The sequence below is a fragment of the Oncorhynchus keta genome, chromosome 1, assembly GCF_023373465.1.
Source record: "Oncorhynchus keta strain PuntledgeMale-10-30-2019 chromosome 1, Oket_V2, whole genome shotgun sequence".
NCBI classification, from domain to species: domain Eukaryota; kingdom Metazoa; phylum Chordata; class Actinopteri; order Salmoniformes; family Salmonidae; genus Oncorhynchus; species Oncorhynchus keta.
The window spans coordinates 7,682,177-7,699,480 of record NC_068421.1 but is presented as its reverse complement, the minus strand read 5'-3'; the positions used below and the strand labels follow the sequence as shown (position 1 = coordinate 7,699,480).

Below are 17,304 nucleotides of genomic sequence, written 5' to 3'. Positions count from 1 at the left end.
ACACACACAGGTCAGTCAGTTACACCCACGGGTCAGTGTCTCACACACAGGTCAGTCAGTTACACCCACAGGTCAGTCAGTTACACCCACAGGTCAGTCAGTTACACCCACGGGTCAGTGTCTCACACACAGGTCAGTCAGTAACACCCACGGGTCAGTGTCTCACACACAGGCAGAAACCACAGGAAACACCTACGGGTCAAACTTCATACGGTAGCAAATTTTCGGTGATAGCCCAGTCACAGGGACATTGGCAATGCTTTTTAGCACAGGATTAGGCTTGATCTGTCCCAGGAAACCGGGCCTAAATGGGTTGATAGTCTAAGTGTGAGTTTTAAAGGGTACCTGTTTCCAATGTGTGGTTGTGTGTGTAGGAACATGTGCCCCTATGCTGGTAGGCCAAATATTGTGTTCGTCTAGTCTTTATTTACCCAGAACATGTCTCCTTCCTGAACATAACCCAGACCAGACCCCTCTATGAAATACTGGATGTCGGTTTTATTGATTTATTTATTTTTGTATTCAAGGGTTTCGTCACAAATGGCACCCTATTCAATCAGTGCATTCCTTCTGACCAGAGCCCGATAAGGGCACTATATAGGGAATCGGGTGTAGTTTGGGATGCAGGTTCTCTCTCCCTCTGACAGCTGGGTGGAACCCTAGCCTTCCAGGTGCTGTCCTTCACGGATGGTGAGAATGATTCTGTGAGCGGCCTTCCGGTCTCTTCTAGAGAGACTTAGACTAGAGTCTAGTGGTTTAGGGAGGCGGCAGGTAGTCTAGTAGTTTAGAGGGGCAGCAGGTAGCCTAGTGGTTTAGAGGGGAGGCAGGTAGCCTAGTGGTTTAGGGAGGCGGCAGGTAGTCTAGTAGTTTAGAGGGGCAGCAGGTAGTCTAGTGGTTTAGAGAGGCGGCAGGTAGTCTAGTGGTTTAGGGAGGCGGCAGGTAGTCTAGTAGTTTAGAGGGGCAGCAGGTAGTCTAGTGGTTTAGAGAGGCGGCAGGTAGCCTAGTGGTTAGAGGGGCGGCAGGTAGCCTAGTGGTTTAGAGGGGCGGCAGGTAACCTAGTGGTTTAGAGAGGAGGCAGGTAGCCTAGTGGTTTAGAGGGGCGGCAGGTAGTCTAGTGGTTTAGGGAGGCGGCAGGTAGTCTAGTAGTTTAGAGGGGCAGCAGGTAGTCTAGTGGTTTAGAGAGGCGGCAGGTAGCCTAGTGGTTAGAGGGGCGGCAGGTAGCCTACTGGTTTAGAGGGGCGGCAGGTAACCTAGTGGTTTAGAGAGGAGGCAGGTAGCCTAGTGGTTTAGAGGGGCGGCAGGTAGTCTAGTGGTTTAGGGAGGCGGCAGGTAGTCTAGTAGTTTAGAGGGGCAGCAGGTAGTCTAGTGGTTTAGAGAGGCGGCAGGTAGCCTACTGGTTTAGAGGGGCGGCAGGTAACCTAGTGGTTTAGAGAGGAGGCAGGTAGCCTAGTGGTTTAGAGGGGTGGCAGGTAGCCTAGTAGTTTAGAGGGGTGGCAGGTAACCTAGTGGTTTAGAGGGGAGGCAGGTAACCTAGTGGTTTAGAGGGGAGGCAGGTAACCTAGTGGTTAGAGGGGCGGCAGGTAGTCTAGTGGTTTAGAGGGGTGGCAGGTAGTCTAGTGGTTTAGAGGGGAGGCAGGTAGCCTAGTGGTTTAGAGGGGTGGCAGGTAGCCTAGTAGTTTAGAGGGGCGGCAGGTAACCTAGTGGTTTAGAGGGGCGGCAGGTAACCTAGTGGTTAGAGGGGGGGGCGGGTAGTCTAGTGGTTTAGAGGGGCGGCAGGTAGCCTAGTGGTTAGAGGGGCGGCAGGTAGCCTACTGGTTTAGAGGGGTGGCAGGTAGCCTAGTGGTTTAGAGAGGAGGCAGGTAGCCTAGTGGTTTAGAGGGGAGGCAGGTAGCCTAGTGGTTTAGAGAGGAGGCAGGTAGCCTAATGGTTTAGAGGGGAGGCAGGTAGCCTAGTGGTTTAGAGGGGAGGCAGGTAGCCTAGTGGTTTAGAGAGGAGGCAGGTAGCCTAGTGGTTTAGAGGGGTGGCAGAGGGGTGGCAGGTAGCCTAGTGGTTAGAGAGGAGGCAGGTAGCCTAGTGGTTTAGAGGGGAGGCAGAGGGGTGGCAGGTAGCCTAGTGGTTTAGAGGGGAGGCAGGTAGCCTAGTGGTTTAGAGGGGAGGCAGGTAGCCTAGTGGTTTAGAGGGGAGGCAGGTAGCCTAGTGGTTTAGAGGGGAGGCAGGTAGCCTAGTGGTTTAGAGGGGAGGCAGGTAGCCTAGTGGTTTAGAGAGGAGGCAGGTAGCCTAGTGGTTTAGAGAGGAGGCAGGTAGCCTAGTGGTTTAGAGGGGTGGCAGAGGGGTGGCAGGTAGCCTAGTGGTTTAGAGGGGAGGCAGGTAGCCTAGTGGTTTAGAGGGGAGGCAGGTAGCCTAGTGGTTTAGAGGGGAGGCAGGTAGCCTAGTGGTTTAGAGGGGAGGCAGGTAGCCTAGTGGTTTAGAGGGGTGGCAGGTAGCCTAGTGGTTTAGAGGGGTGGCAGGTAGCCTAGTGGTTTAGAGGGGTGGCAGGTAGCCTAGTGGTTTAGAGGGGAGGCAGGTAGCCTAGTGGTTTAGAGGGGAGGCAGGTAGCCTAGTGGTTTAGAGGGGTGGCAGGTAGCCTAGTGGTTTAGAGGGGTGGCAGGTAGCCTAGTGGTTTAGAGGGGTGGCAGGTAGCCTAGTGGTTTAGAGGGGAGGCAGGTAGCCTAGTGGTTTAGAGGGGAGGCAGGTAGCCTAGTGGTTTAGAGAGGAGGCAGGTAGCCTAGTGGTTTAGAGGGGAGGCAGGTAGCCTAGTGGTTTAGAGGGGAGGCAGGTAGCCTAGTGGTTTAGAGAGGAGGCAGGTAGCCTAGTGGTTGAGAGAGGAGGCAGGTAGCCTAGTGGTTTAGAGGGGTGGCAGGTAGCCTAGTGGTTTAGAGGGGAGGCAGAGGGGCGGCAGGTAGCCTAGTGGTTAGAGTGTAGGGACGGCAGGTAGCCTAGTGGTTAGAGTGTAGAGGCGGCAGGTTGCCTAGTGGTTAGAGTGTAGAGGTGGCAGGTAGACTAGTGGTTAGAGGGGAGGCAGGTAGCCTAGTGGTTTAGAGGGGAGGCAGGTAGCCTAGTGGTTTAGAGAGGAGGCAGGTAGCCTAGTGGTTTAGAGAGGAGGCAGGTAGCCTAGTGGTTTAGAGGGGAGGCAGGTAGCCTAGTGGTTTAGAGGGGTGGCAGGTAGCCTAGTGGTTTAGAGGGGAGGCAGGTAGCCTAGTGGTTTAGAGGGGTGGCAGGTAGCCTAGTGGTTTAGAGGGGAGGCAGGTAGCCTAGTGGTTTAGAGGGGAGGCAGGTAGCCTAGTGGTTTAGAGGGGAGGCATGTAGCCTAGTGGTTTAGAGGGGAGGCAGGTAGCCTAGTGGTTTAGAGGGGAGGCAGGTAGCCTAGTGGTTTAGAGGGGAGGCAGGTAGCCTAGTGGTTTAGAGGGGAGGCAGGTAGCCTAGTGGTTTAGAGGGGTGGCAGGTAGCCTAGTGGTTTAGAGGGGAGGCAGGTAGCCTAGTGGTTTAGAGGGGAGGCAGGTAGCCTAGTGGTTTAGAGGGGAGGCAGGTAGCCTAGTGGTTTAGAGGGGAGGCAGGTAGCCTAGTGGTTTAGAGGGGAGGCAGGTAGCCTAGTGGTTTAGAGGAGGCAGGTAGCCTAGTGGTTTAGAGGGAGGCAGGTAGCCTAGTGGTTTAGAGGAGGCAGGTAGCCTAGTGGTTTAGAAGGGTGGCAGGTAGCCTAGTGGTTTAGAGGGAGGCAGGTAGCCTAGTGGTTTAGAGGGGAGGCAGGTAGCCTAGTGGTTTAGAGAGGAGGCAGGTAGCCTAGTGGTTGAGAGAGGAGGCAGGTAGCCTAGTGGTTTAGAGGGGTGGCAGGTAGCCTAGTGGTTAGAGGGGTGGCAGGTAGCCTAGTGGGTTAGAGGGGTGGCAGGTAGCCTAGTGGTTTAGAGGGGCGGCAGGTAGCCTAGTGGTTTAGAGGGGAGGCAGGTAGCCTAGTGGTTTAGAGGGGAGGCAGGTAGCCTAGTGGTTTAGAGGGGAGGCAGGTAGCCTAGTGGTTTAGAGGGGTGGCAGGTAGCCTAGTGGTTTAGAGGGGTGGCAGGTAGCCTAGTGGTTTAGAGGGGAGGCAGGTAGCCTAGTGGTTTAGAGGGGAGGCAGGTAGCCTAGTGGTTTAGAGAGGAGGCAGGTAGCCTAGTGGTTGAGAGAGGAGGCAGGTAGCCTAGTGGTTTAGAGGGGTGGCAGGTAGCCTAGTGGTTAGAGGGGTGGCAGGTAGCCTAGTGGGTTAGAGGGGGAGCAGGTAGCCTAGTGGTTAGAGGGGTGGCAGGTAGCCTAGTGGTTTAGAGGTGGCAGGTAGCCTAGTGGTTTAGAGGTGGCAGGTAGCCTAGTGGTTTAGAGGGGTGGCAGGTAGCCTAGTGATTAGAGGGGAGGGACGGCAGGTAGCCTAGTGGTTAGAGGGTTGGGCCAGTAACCGAAACTGATGTCGGGATTGACACTGGTTTGTAAACATTTGTACAACATATGAATCTAATATCTCTGGCAAACTCGAGGTCATTTAAAAAATGTATTGGTATTATAATTTGTATTTATTTTTTGTTTATTGTCTGGATCATCTTGGCTTCACAAACGGAACACTGTATAGTGCACTACTTTTGACCAGAGCCCTATGGAGTAACTAGTGCACTACTTTTGACCAGAGCCCTATGGAGTAACTAGTGCACTACTTTTGACCAGGGCCCTATGGAGTAACTAGTGCACTACTTTTGACCAGAGCCCTATGGAGTAACTAGTGCACTACTTTTGACCAGAGCCCTATGGAGTAACTAGTGCACTACTTTTGACCAGAGCCCTATGGAGTAACTAGTGCACTACTTTTGACCAGAGCCCTATGGAGTAACTAGTGCACTACTTTTGACCAGGACCCTATGGAGTAACTAGTGCACTACTTTTGACCAGAGCCCTATGGAGTAACTAGTGCACTACTTTTGACCAGAGCCCTATGGAGTAACTAGTGCACTACTTTTGACCAGAGCCCTATGGAGTAACTAGTGCACTACTTTTGACCAGAGCCCTATGGAGTAACTAGTGCACTACTTTTGACCAGAGCCCTATGGAGTAACTAGTGCACTACTTTTGACCAGGGCCCTATGGAGTAACTAGTGCACTACTTTTGACCAGAACCCTATGGTGTAACTAGTGCACTACTTTTGACCAGAGCCCTATGGAGTAACTAGTGCACTACTTTTGACCAGAGCCCTATGGGGTAAGTAGTGCACTATATCAGGGAATAGGGTGCCATTTTGGGGAGTACCAAATAACAAAAATGGAAGTTTTTGTTGAGCAGCTATGTACTCTTAGCTACACAATGAAATACTCCCTGCTGGGACAATAAAGTTTGAATTGGTCTCTTTAATATGGTTGTAAACACACTGTACACATCCTGACCCCCTCAATACACACCAGGAACAGTAGACCTCACATCCTGACCCCCTCAATACACACCAGGAACAGTAGACCTCACATCCTGACCCCCTGAATACACACCAGGAACAGTAGACCTCACATCCTGACCCCCTCAATACACACCAGGAACAGTAGACCTCACATCCTGACCCCCTCAATACACACCAGGAACAGTAGACCTCACATCCTAACCCCCTCAATACACACCAGGAACAGTAGACCTAACATCCTGACCCCCTCAATACACACCAGGAACAGTAGACCTCACATCCTAACCCCCTCAATACACACCAGGAACAGTAGACCTCACATCCTGACCCCCTCAATACACACCAGGAACAGTAGACCTCACATCCTGACCCCCTCAATACACACCAGGAACAGTAGACCTCACATCCTAACCCCCCTCAATACACACCAGGAACAGTAGACCTCACATCCTGACCCCCTGAATACACACCAGGAACAGTAGACCTCACATCCTAACCCCCTCAACAGGAGTAATTTCACTGTATGATTCTGTCCCAAATGGCCCAGGTGAAAAGTAGTGCACTAGTTACTCCATAGGGTCTGTTCAAAAGTAGTGCACTATATAGGGGAATATAGGGTGCCATTTTGGCCAGAGACTATGATTAGTCCCTTGTTGTTCAGAGATGTAGCCGAGGCCTAGATCTGTAATCTACAGACTCTTTGTTAGGCTACTTCTCTAATCACTCTCACAGGTGAGGTTTAATCCAAAGTATTCTGTCTCTGAATCCACCGTTGAATCAGAGTCCTCTTCCTGTGTGTCATTTCCTTGTAGTGCTGATGATGCATGTCCCACTTCCTGTGTTTCTGTCTCTCCTAGCAGGGAACCACTGTCTTTCTCTTCTTCTCTCTCTTCCTGCACTGTTAACCCTCTGTCCTCCTGTGTTTCTGTCTCTCCTAGCAGGGAACCACTGTCTTTCTCTTCTTCTCTCTCTTCCTGCACTGTTAACCCTCTGTCCTCCTCTCTTTCTGTCTCTTCTGACAGTGGACTCCACTCTTCCTCATCTTCTTCATCCTCATCCTCCAGTGGACCCCAGTCCAGCTCTATTTCAAACTCATCCTCCACTGGCCCCCCGTCCTCCTCTCTTCCGGTCTCCTCTGTCGGTTTAGCCGTAGGAGGAGGTCGTGGGCAGACTTCACCCCTGACACTATGCTGGAAAAACAGCTCACAGTCCTCCCTCCAGCATTTGATGTTGATGTTGTACCCAGCTGCCTTCATCTCTTTCTGCTTATTTAGGACATTGCTATGTGTGGTTGTTATGCCCATCTTAGAGAGTCTTTTGAAAATGGGCTTAACCCCTCCTTGGGTCAGTGTTGAGTTGATGACATAGGCCAGTGCAGAAAGCCTGGGGTTTCTACCTCTCAGGGCCACCGAGGCAGCCACACAGTTATGGATGGTGGAACCACCTGTTGCAGTATTGATGGTGGTATAAAGCCACGGTGTCTTCCTGGACAACTCATTGTCCAACGCTGCGTATGAAAAATACTTCATATTCTCCAACGAGGTACTACTCAAGATGCACGGTTCAGCAGAAGTCATGTAATTTAAGGGTCTTGCATATGCCTTGACCTCTGCTTCTATTCTCTGCGTCATCTGCTTTCTGATTTCTTGACACGTGGTCTCATTCGTCAAGGCTAACCTGACAAATGTCGACAATTTGCCTTTCGCCAGGTTTTCAACCATTCCAGAAAATTCTGATGAAACCTTCTCGACCCTCTTTTTCAGCTTCGGATCCAATTGGTTAGGGTATGTTATGACGACCTGCAAAATAATGTGAAGTTAATAGACTAATTTAGATTATTATAATGAAAATACAAAAAGATAGGAATACTACAGTACAAGTATATGCATGTGGTTTTTGGAGGAGGAGGAGGAGGAGGAGGAGGAGGAGGAGGCTTTGTGATTGGCAAGGTGGTGAATGTTGCTCGAAGAGCCACGATGCTTGGCTCTTAACATTAACACGCATCGCTTGCGGTACGGTTTTGGTAGCATTAAAATAACCGTATATTTTTTTATATCGGCGAGAAATACTTTTTTTTTTTTTTCCAAACACAAGGTTAAATTGATACACCTTTTAATAGAGTTAGAGTTCTCACACGGCCATGTTTCCATGTTTCAGCACAGAGTCGACTTCCTGAGCTAATTTTGCCGTCTGCGTCTCTGAACATCTGTGAGTAAAAAGGGAAGCCGACGCAACAATGTGTCGTCACTGAAAAATACTGTCGGCTGCAACTGTTAAAAACGCTACACATGAAGTGTGGATTTCGCATGTGTGAAATCATTTTGATATGAAAGTATATGAATGTATGTTTCTAGAATCGATCCGTGATTAGATGGGAGTATTTGGCTTGCAAAACCAATTCACCCTTTAATCATAATATGTAAGTCCAATGTTGAGCTAGTTGGTTAGTATAACTACCTCGACATGACTGCTCCTCGGGGGAACCTTTTTATAGGGAGGACATGTCTTCTTGGCTCCCTTGTCTGTTTCAGATGGACTCGGCTCCCGTTCAGATGTCTTCTTGGCTCCCCTGTCTGTTTCAGATGGACTCGGCTCCCGTTCCCGCTTCCTCTTCTTGCTCGTCCCCGGTGTCTGATGCTCTGATTGCCATTTCTTTAAAATGCTTACAGATTCCTCTATCCTGAGAAATAGTCGATAGCACTTAGCACAAATTCTGCCCGACTTCACCCCTGGTGCCTCAGTTAGCACTAAACCGGTGGCAAGGAATCGGTCACATAACTTTTTGTCCTTTGAGGCTTTGGGCTTGTCAAATATTCTTCGTGTCGCCTGTAATGTCCCTTTGATGAGCAGATTTTGTCCGCAGAGCCGACAGGTGTTCTGTACGGATGGATAAGGGTCTGATATACCTTGATAACTATGCAGAACTAACGTCTGGCTGCAAAGAACCAGGCCTACGGCTGTCATTGTTGTTTGTTTACATACTCTGCATCCTTCTGAACACACCAAAGATGGTGGATAAATAAAGATGGTTCACTCGCCGTTTTGCAAAAAAAAAAAAAAAAAAAAAAAAAGGTACGTTCCGGTCTACTAGATGTGTTTCCTATAGACACCAATGCAATAGCAGCTGGGTCTGGTCTACTTCTTTGTTAATGGACTTTTATCAAATATTATGGCTATACTGACAGGTTACATGTCTCTCCGCTCTAATAATGAGAGTCGTTGTCCACAAAGCGACACGCCGGGCTGCCTAACTCCCGCATATCCTTTCTTTGGATTGGTGGATGCATCTCATTATTGTAATCCAGTTTTGAATATTCGATGAGGGTTGTTTACGTCGACCGTGTGTATTCAATGGAGAAATGATATGCTCACTAGCCTTATTCCATGAAAATGCATGGCCATCTCGAGACAACTCCGATATAAAGCTGTTTTTCCTCTCTCCCCGTCTGCACACACGTCGGCAAATCGACGCCTCGGATACACGTCATTGATTCTGATACTCTGATTGGTCACTGCCCCCCTGTGGATACAGTTGAAGCTCTCCACAGTCACGTGTAGTCGACAGTAATGCTACAGTTATAATACTGTATTATTCATGTGTGTGGTCTTCCACTTGATTATCAGTTAGAAGTTTTACGGCCAGATCCTCAATTTTAAAGTCCAATCGAAAGTCCAGTTAACGACTTGGGTTTTGCGCCTGTATTAATGTAGCTACCGCAAACATAGGATGAAAATAGGGCCACTTCAATTTAGCCGCAAACCTGGTCGCCAACATGGTAAAGGGACAATTTATGTTGCTACGTCAGAGTTCCCTGTGACACGAAGAGAGGAGGAAGAGTCAGACCCAGTTCTTATTATAGCTCACCGAACCCTACGGTGACTTCCCTAATGTGTACATCCGTATACTACCGATTCGGGATTCGAGAACCGCATAGATGAGTTCATAAATAAGAGTCGAATACATCTCGAGATATTTTTTTTTGCTATTGGTAGATTGAGTTCGCTGAAAGGTTGAAACATCTGATGGAGGAGGGTGCGCGAGGTCTGATCCGGTTGCCACAATGAGAGGCGAACGATTCGGATCACCTTGGTGACATGGTCATTAGTAGTAACTGACAGAATATGAACTATTTGTACATTGTATATATATATATATATATAATATGACATTTGTAATGTCTTTACTGTTTTGAAACTTCTGTAACCATGTGTATGTGACATAAAATTTGATTTGTATGTGTAATGTTTACTGTTAATTTTGGTTGTTTTTCACTTTATATATTCACTTTGTATGTTGTCTACCTCACTTGCTTTGGCAATGTTAACACATGTTTCCCATGCCAATAAAGCCCTTGAATTGAATTGAATTGAATATGGCACAAGGGGGGGTTTTGGTTTAGAAAAAAAGGTGAGAGAAAAAAGTGTCTTGTTTGGTGACAATGACCAGGATCTATTCTTTCCTATGGCAAGATAAATGTATAGCAAACACGGAGAATAATGGATGCTCCATTAATTAAATCATGTATATAATGTATTATTAGTTGTACATTTAGCTCATTTCTAACAGTATTTTAGATGTTTTTTCTCTCACACGTTCATTCTTCATTCAGGTTAACAGGTTATATCCGCCCCGGTGTTTCTCTCACATCTTCATTCAGGTTAACAGGTTATATCCGCCCGGTGTTTCTCTCACATCTTCATTCTGGTTAACAGGTTATATCCGCCCGGTGTTTCTCTCACATCTTCATTCTGGTTAACAGGTTATATCCGCCCGGTGTTTCTCTCACATCTTCATTCTGGTTAACAGGTTATATCCGCCCGGTGTTTCTCTCACATCTTCATTCAGGTTAACAGGTTATATCCGCCCCGGTGTTTCTCTCACATCTTCATTCTGGTTAACAGGTTATATCCGCCCGGTGTTTCTCTCACATCTTCATTCTGGTTAACAGGTTATATCCGCCCCGGTGTTTCTCTCACATCTTCATTCTGGTTAACAGGTTATATCCGCCCGGTGTTTCTCTCACATCTTCATTCTGGTTAACAGGTTATATCCGCCCGGTGTTTCTCTCACATCTTCATTCTGGTTAACAGGTTATATCCGCCCGGTGTTTCTCTCACATCTTCATTCTGGTTAACAGGTTATATCCGCCCGGTGTTTCTCTCACATCTTCATTCTGGTTAACAGGTTATATCCGCCCGGTGTTTCTCTCACATCTTCATTCTGGTTAACAGGTTATATCCGTTTCTCTCACATCTTCCCGGTGTTTCTCTCACATCTTCATTCTGGTTAACAGGTTATATCCGCCCCGGTGTTTCTCTCACATCTTCATTCTGGTTAACAGGTTATATCCGCCCCGGTGTTTCTCTCACATCTTCATTCTGGTTAACAGGTTATATCCGCCCGGTGTTTCTCTCACATCTTCATTCTGGTTAACAGGTTATATCCGCCCCGGTGTTTCTCTCACATCTTCATTCTGGTTAACAGGTTATATCCGCCCCGGTGTTTCTCTCACATCTTCATTCTGGTTAACAGGTTATATCCGCCCCGGTGTTTCTCTCACATCTTCATTCAGGTTAACAGGTTATATCCGCCCGGTGTTTCTCTCACATCTTCATTCTGGTTAACAGGTTATATCCGCCCGGTGTTTCTCTCACATCTTCATTCTGGTTAACAGGTTATATCCGCCCGGTGTTTCTCTCACATCTTCATTCTGGTTAACAGGTTATATCCGCCCGGTGTTTCTCTCACATCTTCATTCTGGTTAACAGGTTATATCCGCCCCGGTGTTTCTCTCACATCTTCATTCTGGTTAACAGGTTATATCCGCCCGGTGTTTCTCTCACATCTTCATTCTGGTTAACAGGTTATATCCGCCCCGGTGTTTCTCTCACATCTTCATTCAGGTTAACAGGTTATATCCGCCCGGTGTTTCTCTCACATCTTCATTCTGGTTAACAGGTTATATCCGCCCGGTGTTTCTCTCACATCTTCATTCTGGTTAACAGGTTATATCCGCCCGGTGTTTCTCTCACATCTTCATTCTGGTTAACAGGTTATATCCGCCCGGTGTTTCTCTCACATCTTCATTCTGGTTAACAGGTTATATCCGCCCCGGTGTTTCTCTCACATCTTCATTCTGGTTAACAGGTTATATCCGCCCCGGTGTTTCTCTCACATCTTCATTCTGGTTATCTTCACTGGTTAACAGGTTATATCCGCCCCGGTGTTTCTCTCACATCTTCATTCTGGTTAACAGGTTATATCCGCCCGGTGTTTCTCTCACATCTTCATTCTGGTTAACAGGTTATATCCGCATCCATTCGGTGTTTCTCTCACATCTTCATTCTGGTTAACAGGTTATATCCGCCCCGGTGTTTCTCTCACATCTTCATTCTGGTTAACAGGTTATATCCGCCCGGTGTTTCTCTCACATCTTCATTCTGGTTAACAGGTTATATCCGCCCGGTGTTTCTCTCACATCTTCATTCTGGTTAACAGGTTATATCCGCCCCGGTGTTTCTCTCACATCTTCATTCTGGTTAACAGGTTATATCCGCCCCGGTGTTTCTCTCACATCTTCATTCTGGTTAACAGGTTATATCCGCCCCGGTGTTTCTCTCACATCTTCATTCTGGTTAACAGGTTATATCCGCCCCGGTGTTTCTCTCACATCTTCATTCTGGTTAACAGGTTATATCCGCCCGGTGTTTCTCTCCATCATCTCTATCATTCTAGAGGGTAAATAAGAACAAGTGAAGCATCTTCAAACCCATGTTTAAACATCAAATATCCGTCTAAAATTATCTTGATTGTCATATGCCTATTTAGCAGTAGTCCAATAGTGTGTGATGTTCATTTTGTTCCATCAAATCAAATCTAATGTATTTATAAAGCCCTTCGTACATCAGCTGATATCTCAAAGTGCTGTACAGAAACCCAGCCTGAAACCCCAAACAGCAAACAATGCAGGTGTAAAAGCACATCAGTTTACACTTGTGAGCATATTCAGACCCCTTGACCTTTTGTTAAGTTATTCTAAATGTATTTTTATTTCTCACCAATTTACACATAATACCCCATAATGACAAAGCCAAAACAAGTTTTTAGAAAAAATGTCTAAAACTAAGTGCATGCTCTTCAACCGATCGATGCCCGCACCCGCCCGCCCGACGAGCATCACTACTCTGGACGGTTCTGACTTGGAATATGTGGACAACTACATTTACATTTACATTTAAGTCATTCATTTAGCAGACGCTCTTATCCAGAGCTACAAATACCTAGGTGTCTGGTTAGACTGTAAACTCTCCTTCCAGACTCATGTTGAGCATCTCCAATCCAATATTACATCTAGAATCGGCTCCCTATTTCGCAACAAAGCCTCCTTCACTCACGCTGCCAAACATACCCTCGTAAAACTGACCATCCTACCGATCCTCGACTTCAGCGATGTCATCTACAAAATAACCTCAAACACTCTACTCAGCAAACTGGATGCAGTCATTTGACATATTAGAAGAAGATATAGAGCCAGAGAAAGGCAGAAGGGTCGATTTAAAACCCCTGGGGTCTCCGTCAGAGTCACATACAGTAAATCAAATCTGCATCGTTTTTTCATAGGAACATGAAGCGAGGCGGCCATCTCCGTCGGCGCCGGAAGTTGGTATGTGATAAGAGGGAGTGTTACCACTAAACCACGGCTCTTACAATCAAAGAATATAAGACCGTTTTTTTTTAACACATCAACATTGATCTGGTCAACAACAATTCCGATGAGACAAGATAGTAGCTACTGAAAACAATTGGATGACACGAAATTGGGGAGAAAGGGGTCAAATATAAACAGAAATACCTTATTTACATACATACGTAATTTACATAAGTATTCAGACCCTTTGCTATGAGAATCAAAATTGAGCTCAGGTGGATCCTGTTTCCATTGATCATCGTTGAGAGGTTTCTACAACTTGATTGGAGTCCACCTGTGGTAAATTCAAATTAATTGGACATGATCTGGAAAAAGGCACACACCTGTCTATATAAGGTCCCACAGTTGACAGTGCATGTCAGAGCAAAAACCAAGCCATGAGTTCAAAGGAATTGTCCGTAGAGCTCAGAGACAGGACTGTGTCGAGGCACAGATCTGTGGAAGGGTACCAAAATATTTCTGCAGCAATGCAGTGACCTCCATCATTCTTTAATGGAAGAAGTTTGGAACCACCAAGAATCTTTTGCCGGCCCAACTGAGCAATCGGGGTAGACGGGCCTTGGTCAGGGAGGTGACCAATAACCCGATGGTCACTCTGACAGAGCTCCAGAGTTCCTCTGTGGAGATGGGAGAACCTTCCAGAAGGACAACCATCTCTGCAGCACTCCACCAATCAGGCCTTTATGGTAGAGTGGCCAGACGGAAGCCACTCCTCAGTGAAAAGCACCTAAAGGACTCTCAGACCATGAGAAACAAGATTCTCTGGTCTGATGAAACCAAGATTGAACTATTTGGCCTGAATGCCAAGCATCACATCTGGAGGAAACCTGGTGGTGGCAGCATCATGCTGTGGGGCTGTTTTTCAGTGGTAGGGACTGTGACACTGGTCAGGATCGAGGCAAAGATGAACGGAGCAAAGTACAGAGAGATATTTGATTAAAACCTGCTCCAGAGCGCTCAGGACCTCAGAGCCTGGACTTGAACCCGATCTAACATCTCTGTAGAGACCTGAAAATAGCTGTGCAGCGACGCTCCCCATCCAACCTGAGAGGATCTGCAGAGAAGAATGGGAGAAACTCCCCAAATACAGGTGTGCCAACCTTGTAGCATCATACCCAAGAAGACTCAAGGTTGTAATCGCTGACAAAGATGCTTCAACAAAGTACTGAGTAAAGGGTCTGAATACTTATGTAAATGTGATAATTCAGTTTATTTTTTAATAAATTAGCAAAAATGTCTAAAAACCTGTTTTTGCTTTGTCATTATGGAGTATTGTCTGTAGCTAAGTAGTGCACTACTTCTGGAATAAAAGTTAAATTTGGGACGCAAAACCAATACTATTCCTAAAAAACATTATGCACAAAACCATCACAAAGAACGTAACAGAAAATATGTTCTGGCAGAATGACACACCAGTATCTCTTCACCTAAAAACATTATATTATATAAATATGGTCTGGCAGAATGACACACCAGTATCTCTTCACCTAAAAACATTATATTATATAAATATGGTCTGGCAGAATGACACACCAGTATCTCTTCACCTAAAAACATTATATTATATAAATATGGTCTGGCAGAATGACACACCAGTATCTCTTCACCTAAAAACATTATATTATATAAATATGGTCTGGCAGAATGACACACCAGTATCTCTTCACCTAAAAACATTATATTATATAAATATGGTCTGGCAGAATGACACACCAGTATCTTCACCTAAAAACATTATATTATATAAATATGGTCTGGCAGAATGACACACCAGTATCTCTTCACCTAAAAACATTATATTATATAAATATGGTCTGGCAGAATGACACACCAGTATCTCTTCACCTAAAAACATTATATTATATAAATATGGTCTGGCAGAATGACACACCAGTATCTCTTCACCTAAAAACATTATATTATATAAATATGGTCTGGCAGAATGACACACCAGTATCTCTTCACCTAAAAACATTATATTATATAAATATGGTCTGGCAGAATGACACACTAGTATCTCTTCACCTAAAAACATTTAATCCAACAAAATAGTTAAAAAAAACAACAAAAATAAACTAACACAAATACAGACCTACTAGGAAAAGAAAAGCAAAAAAAACTACATCTGCCAGTTAAAATTGCACTTTGGTCTAGAAAAACTAAAACTACATACAGAAAATGATTAATAATTTAACGAGAGCTTGTCATGAAGCAAATGCGGCAGTCGGTAGACCTTTGTTAAAAACACTAGTACTGTCTGATGCCCCGTAACCACAGCAACAGCTGTGTGAGGACTACAGGTCAAATAATAAAACATTGCGGCAGGGTAGCCTAGTGGTTAGAGTGTAGAGGTGGTAGGGTAGCCTAGTGGTTAGAGTGTAGAGGCGGCAGGGTAGCCTAGTGGTTAGAGTGTAGAGGAGGCAGGGTGGCCTAGTGGTTAGAGTGTAGAGGTGGTAGGTAGCCTAGTGGTTAGAGTGTAGAGGAGGCAGGTAGCCTAGTGGTTAGAGTGTAGAGGTGGTAGGTAGCCTAGTGGTTAGAGTGTAGAGGAGGCAGGGTGGCCTAGTGGTTAGAGTGTAGAGGTGGTAGGTAGCCTAGTGGTTAGAGTGTAGAGGAGGCAGGTAGCCTAGTGGTTAGAGTGTAGAGGCGGCAGGGTAGCCTAGTGGTTAGAGTGTAGAGGCGGCAGGGTAGCCTAGTGGTTAGAGTGTAGAGGAGGCAGGGTGGCCTAGTGGTTAGAGTGTAGAGGTGGTAGGTAGCCTAGTGGTTAGAGTGTAGAGGAGGCAGGTAGCCTAGTGGTTAGAGTGTAGAGGTGGTAGGTAGCCTAGTGGTTAGAGTGTAGAGGTGGCAGGTAGTCTAGTGGTTAGAGTGTTGGACTAGTAACCAGCAGGTAGCCTAGTGGTTAGAGTGTAGAGGCGGCAGGGTAGCCTAGTGGTTAGAGTGTAGAGGAGGTAGGTAGCCTAGTGGTTAGAGTGTAGAGGAGGCAGGTAGCCTAGTGGTTAGAGTGTAGAGGCGGCAGGGTAGCCTAGTGGTTAGAGTGTAGGGGCGGCAGGGTAGCCTAGTGGTTAGAGTGTAGAGGCGGCAGGGTAGCCTAGTGGTTAGAGTGTAGAGGAGGTAGGTAGCCTAGTGGTTAGAGTGTAGAGGTGGTAGGTAGCCTAGTGGTTAGAGTGTAGAGGTGGCAGGTAGTCTAGTGGTTAGAGTGTTGGACTAGTAACCAGCAGGTAGCCTAGTGGTTAGAGTGTTGGACTAGTAACCAGCAGGTAGTCTAGTGGTTAGAGTGTTGGACTAGTAACCAGCAGGTTGCAAGTTCAAATCCCGGAGCTGACAAGGTACAAATCTGTCATTCTGCCCCTGAACAAGGCAGTTAACCCACTGTTCCCAGGCCGTCATTGTAAATAAGAATTTGTTCTTAACTGACTTGCCTGGTTAAATAAAGGTTAAATAAAAAACACGAGTCATGTAGGTAAATTAAGATGAATCATCTGACTGCTTTTTTAAATAAAACATTTGATAATCACTTAAAAGATCCTAGTTCAAGTCAACCAACTTGAGAAGCAAATAAAAGTTAAGACCCCCAGTATACGAAAAACGAAAAAACAAACAACGAGCTAGTTTACCACAACCATTTTCTCAAAGACCACTGCAGACAACAGAACCCATAGACTAAACTGGAGCATTGAAATAGCCAACAGTTCATTGTCTGTAGATATTGTTGTTGGGGGGGGGGTTCAGTAAAAAGGAAAATATAAATAAATTAAGTGTTGCAGTTACAGGTAATGACCACAAGGTGTCATGTGAGCTCATCTGACAGTGGGAACAGCAGCATCCTGACTGACGATATCATACGGTTCACCTTGTCGAACTAATTACAGGTTAATTAGTTCACTGGTTTAAACTGTAACAGCACCTTTCAGTTTGGGATGATCTCATTACAATATTACAATATATTAAAATTACAAAACACTCAATAGAAGGAAAACAACCATTTAAATCCAAATTTAAAAACCAGGACGGGCCCAGTAAACCCATAAAAGATAGGAGGAGGATTGAATGATATGAGGGAATATCAAGATTATGATAAATATCAAGACGAAGTGAATTTAGGAAATGGTGGGAATATATTGATTTGAAAATCTTAAAAATGATACATCTATCCTCGTCTA

The 17,304-nt window shown here is 46.1% G+C and overlaps 1 protein-coding gene and 3 long non-coding RNA genes across 138 annotated transcripts; 2 read left to right on the top strand and 2 right to left on the bottom strand.

Moving 5' to 3' along the window:
- The first annotated feature begins 745 nt into the window (after positions 1–745).
- On the top strand, positions 746–4,453 carry LOC127911983 (uncharacterized). Of its 50 annotated transcripts, none has more exons than XR_008080394.1 (12): positions 746–771; positions 828–855; positions 912–939; positions 1,107–1,273; positions 1,442–1,608; positions 1,832–2,038; positions 2,105–2,244; positions 2,480–2,612; positions 3,139–3,313; positions 3,370–3,621; positions 3,756–3,978; positions 4,313–4,453. It is a non-coding gene; the product is annotated as an uncharacterized LOC127911983 (long non-coding RNA). The 50 variants fall into 50 exon arrangements; XR_008080590.1 differs by having other exon boundaries at positions 749–771; positions 1,051–1,273; XR_008080285.1 differs by lacking the exon at positions 912–939 and adding an exon at positions 940–967 and having other exon boundaries at positions 752–771; positions 828–883; positions 1,135–1,273.
- An 847-nt stretch (positions 4,454–5,300) lies between these two features.
- On the bottom strand, positions 5,301–9,569 carry LOC118381146 (uncharacterized). 43 transcript variants are annotated; one of them, XR_008076478.1, is made up of 5 exons: positions 7,896–9,569; positions 5,754–7,237; positions 5,670–5,711; positions 5,544–5,585; positions 5,301–5,501 (listed from the first exon to the last, which is right to left on the bottom strand). XR_008076478.1 is itself a non-coding variant. In XM_035768110.2 (2 exons), exons 1-2 carry the CDS (start codon positions 8,400–8,402, stop codon positions 6,155–6,157), a joined length of 1,590 nt encoding a protein of 529 aa, XP_035624003.1. In that variant the 5' UTR covers positions 8,403–9,569; the 3' UTR covers positions 5,301–6,154. The 43 variants fall into 43 exon arrangements, 1 of the variants encoding a protein (XP_035624003.1); XR_008075649.1 differs by having other exon boundaries at positions 5,544–5,627; positions 5,670–7,237; XR_008075924.1 differs by having other exon boundaries at positions 5,670–7,237.
- A 112-nt stretch (positions 9,570–9,681) lies between these two features.
- Positions 9,682–12,343, top strand: LOC127912124 (uncharacterized). Of its 44 annotated transcripts, none has more exons than XR_008082083.1 (4): positions 9,682–10,670; positions 10,829–10,875; positions 11,020–11,538; positions 11,844–12,343. It is a non-coding gene; the product is annotated as an uncharacterized LOC127912124 (long non-coding RNA). The 44 variants fall into 44 exon arrangements; XR_008082734.1 differs by having other exon boundaries at positions 10,829–10,923; positions 11,303–11,538; XR_008082794.1 differs by having other exon boundaries at positions 10,829–10,923; positions 11,114–11,538.
- A 116-nt stretch (positions 12,344–12,459) lies between these two features.
- LOC127911816 (uncharacterized) lies at positions 12,460–15,166 on the bottom strand. The gene is made up of 2 exons (XR_008079534.1): positions 14,873–15,166; positions 12,460–14,814 (listed from the first exon to the last, which is right to left on the bottom strand). It is a non-coding gene; the product is annotated as an uncharacterized LOC127911816 (long non-coding RNA).
- Positions 15,167–17,304: the final 2,138 nt, after the last annotated feature.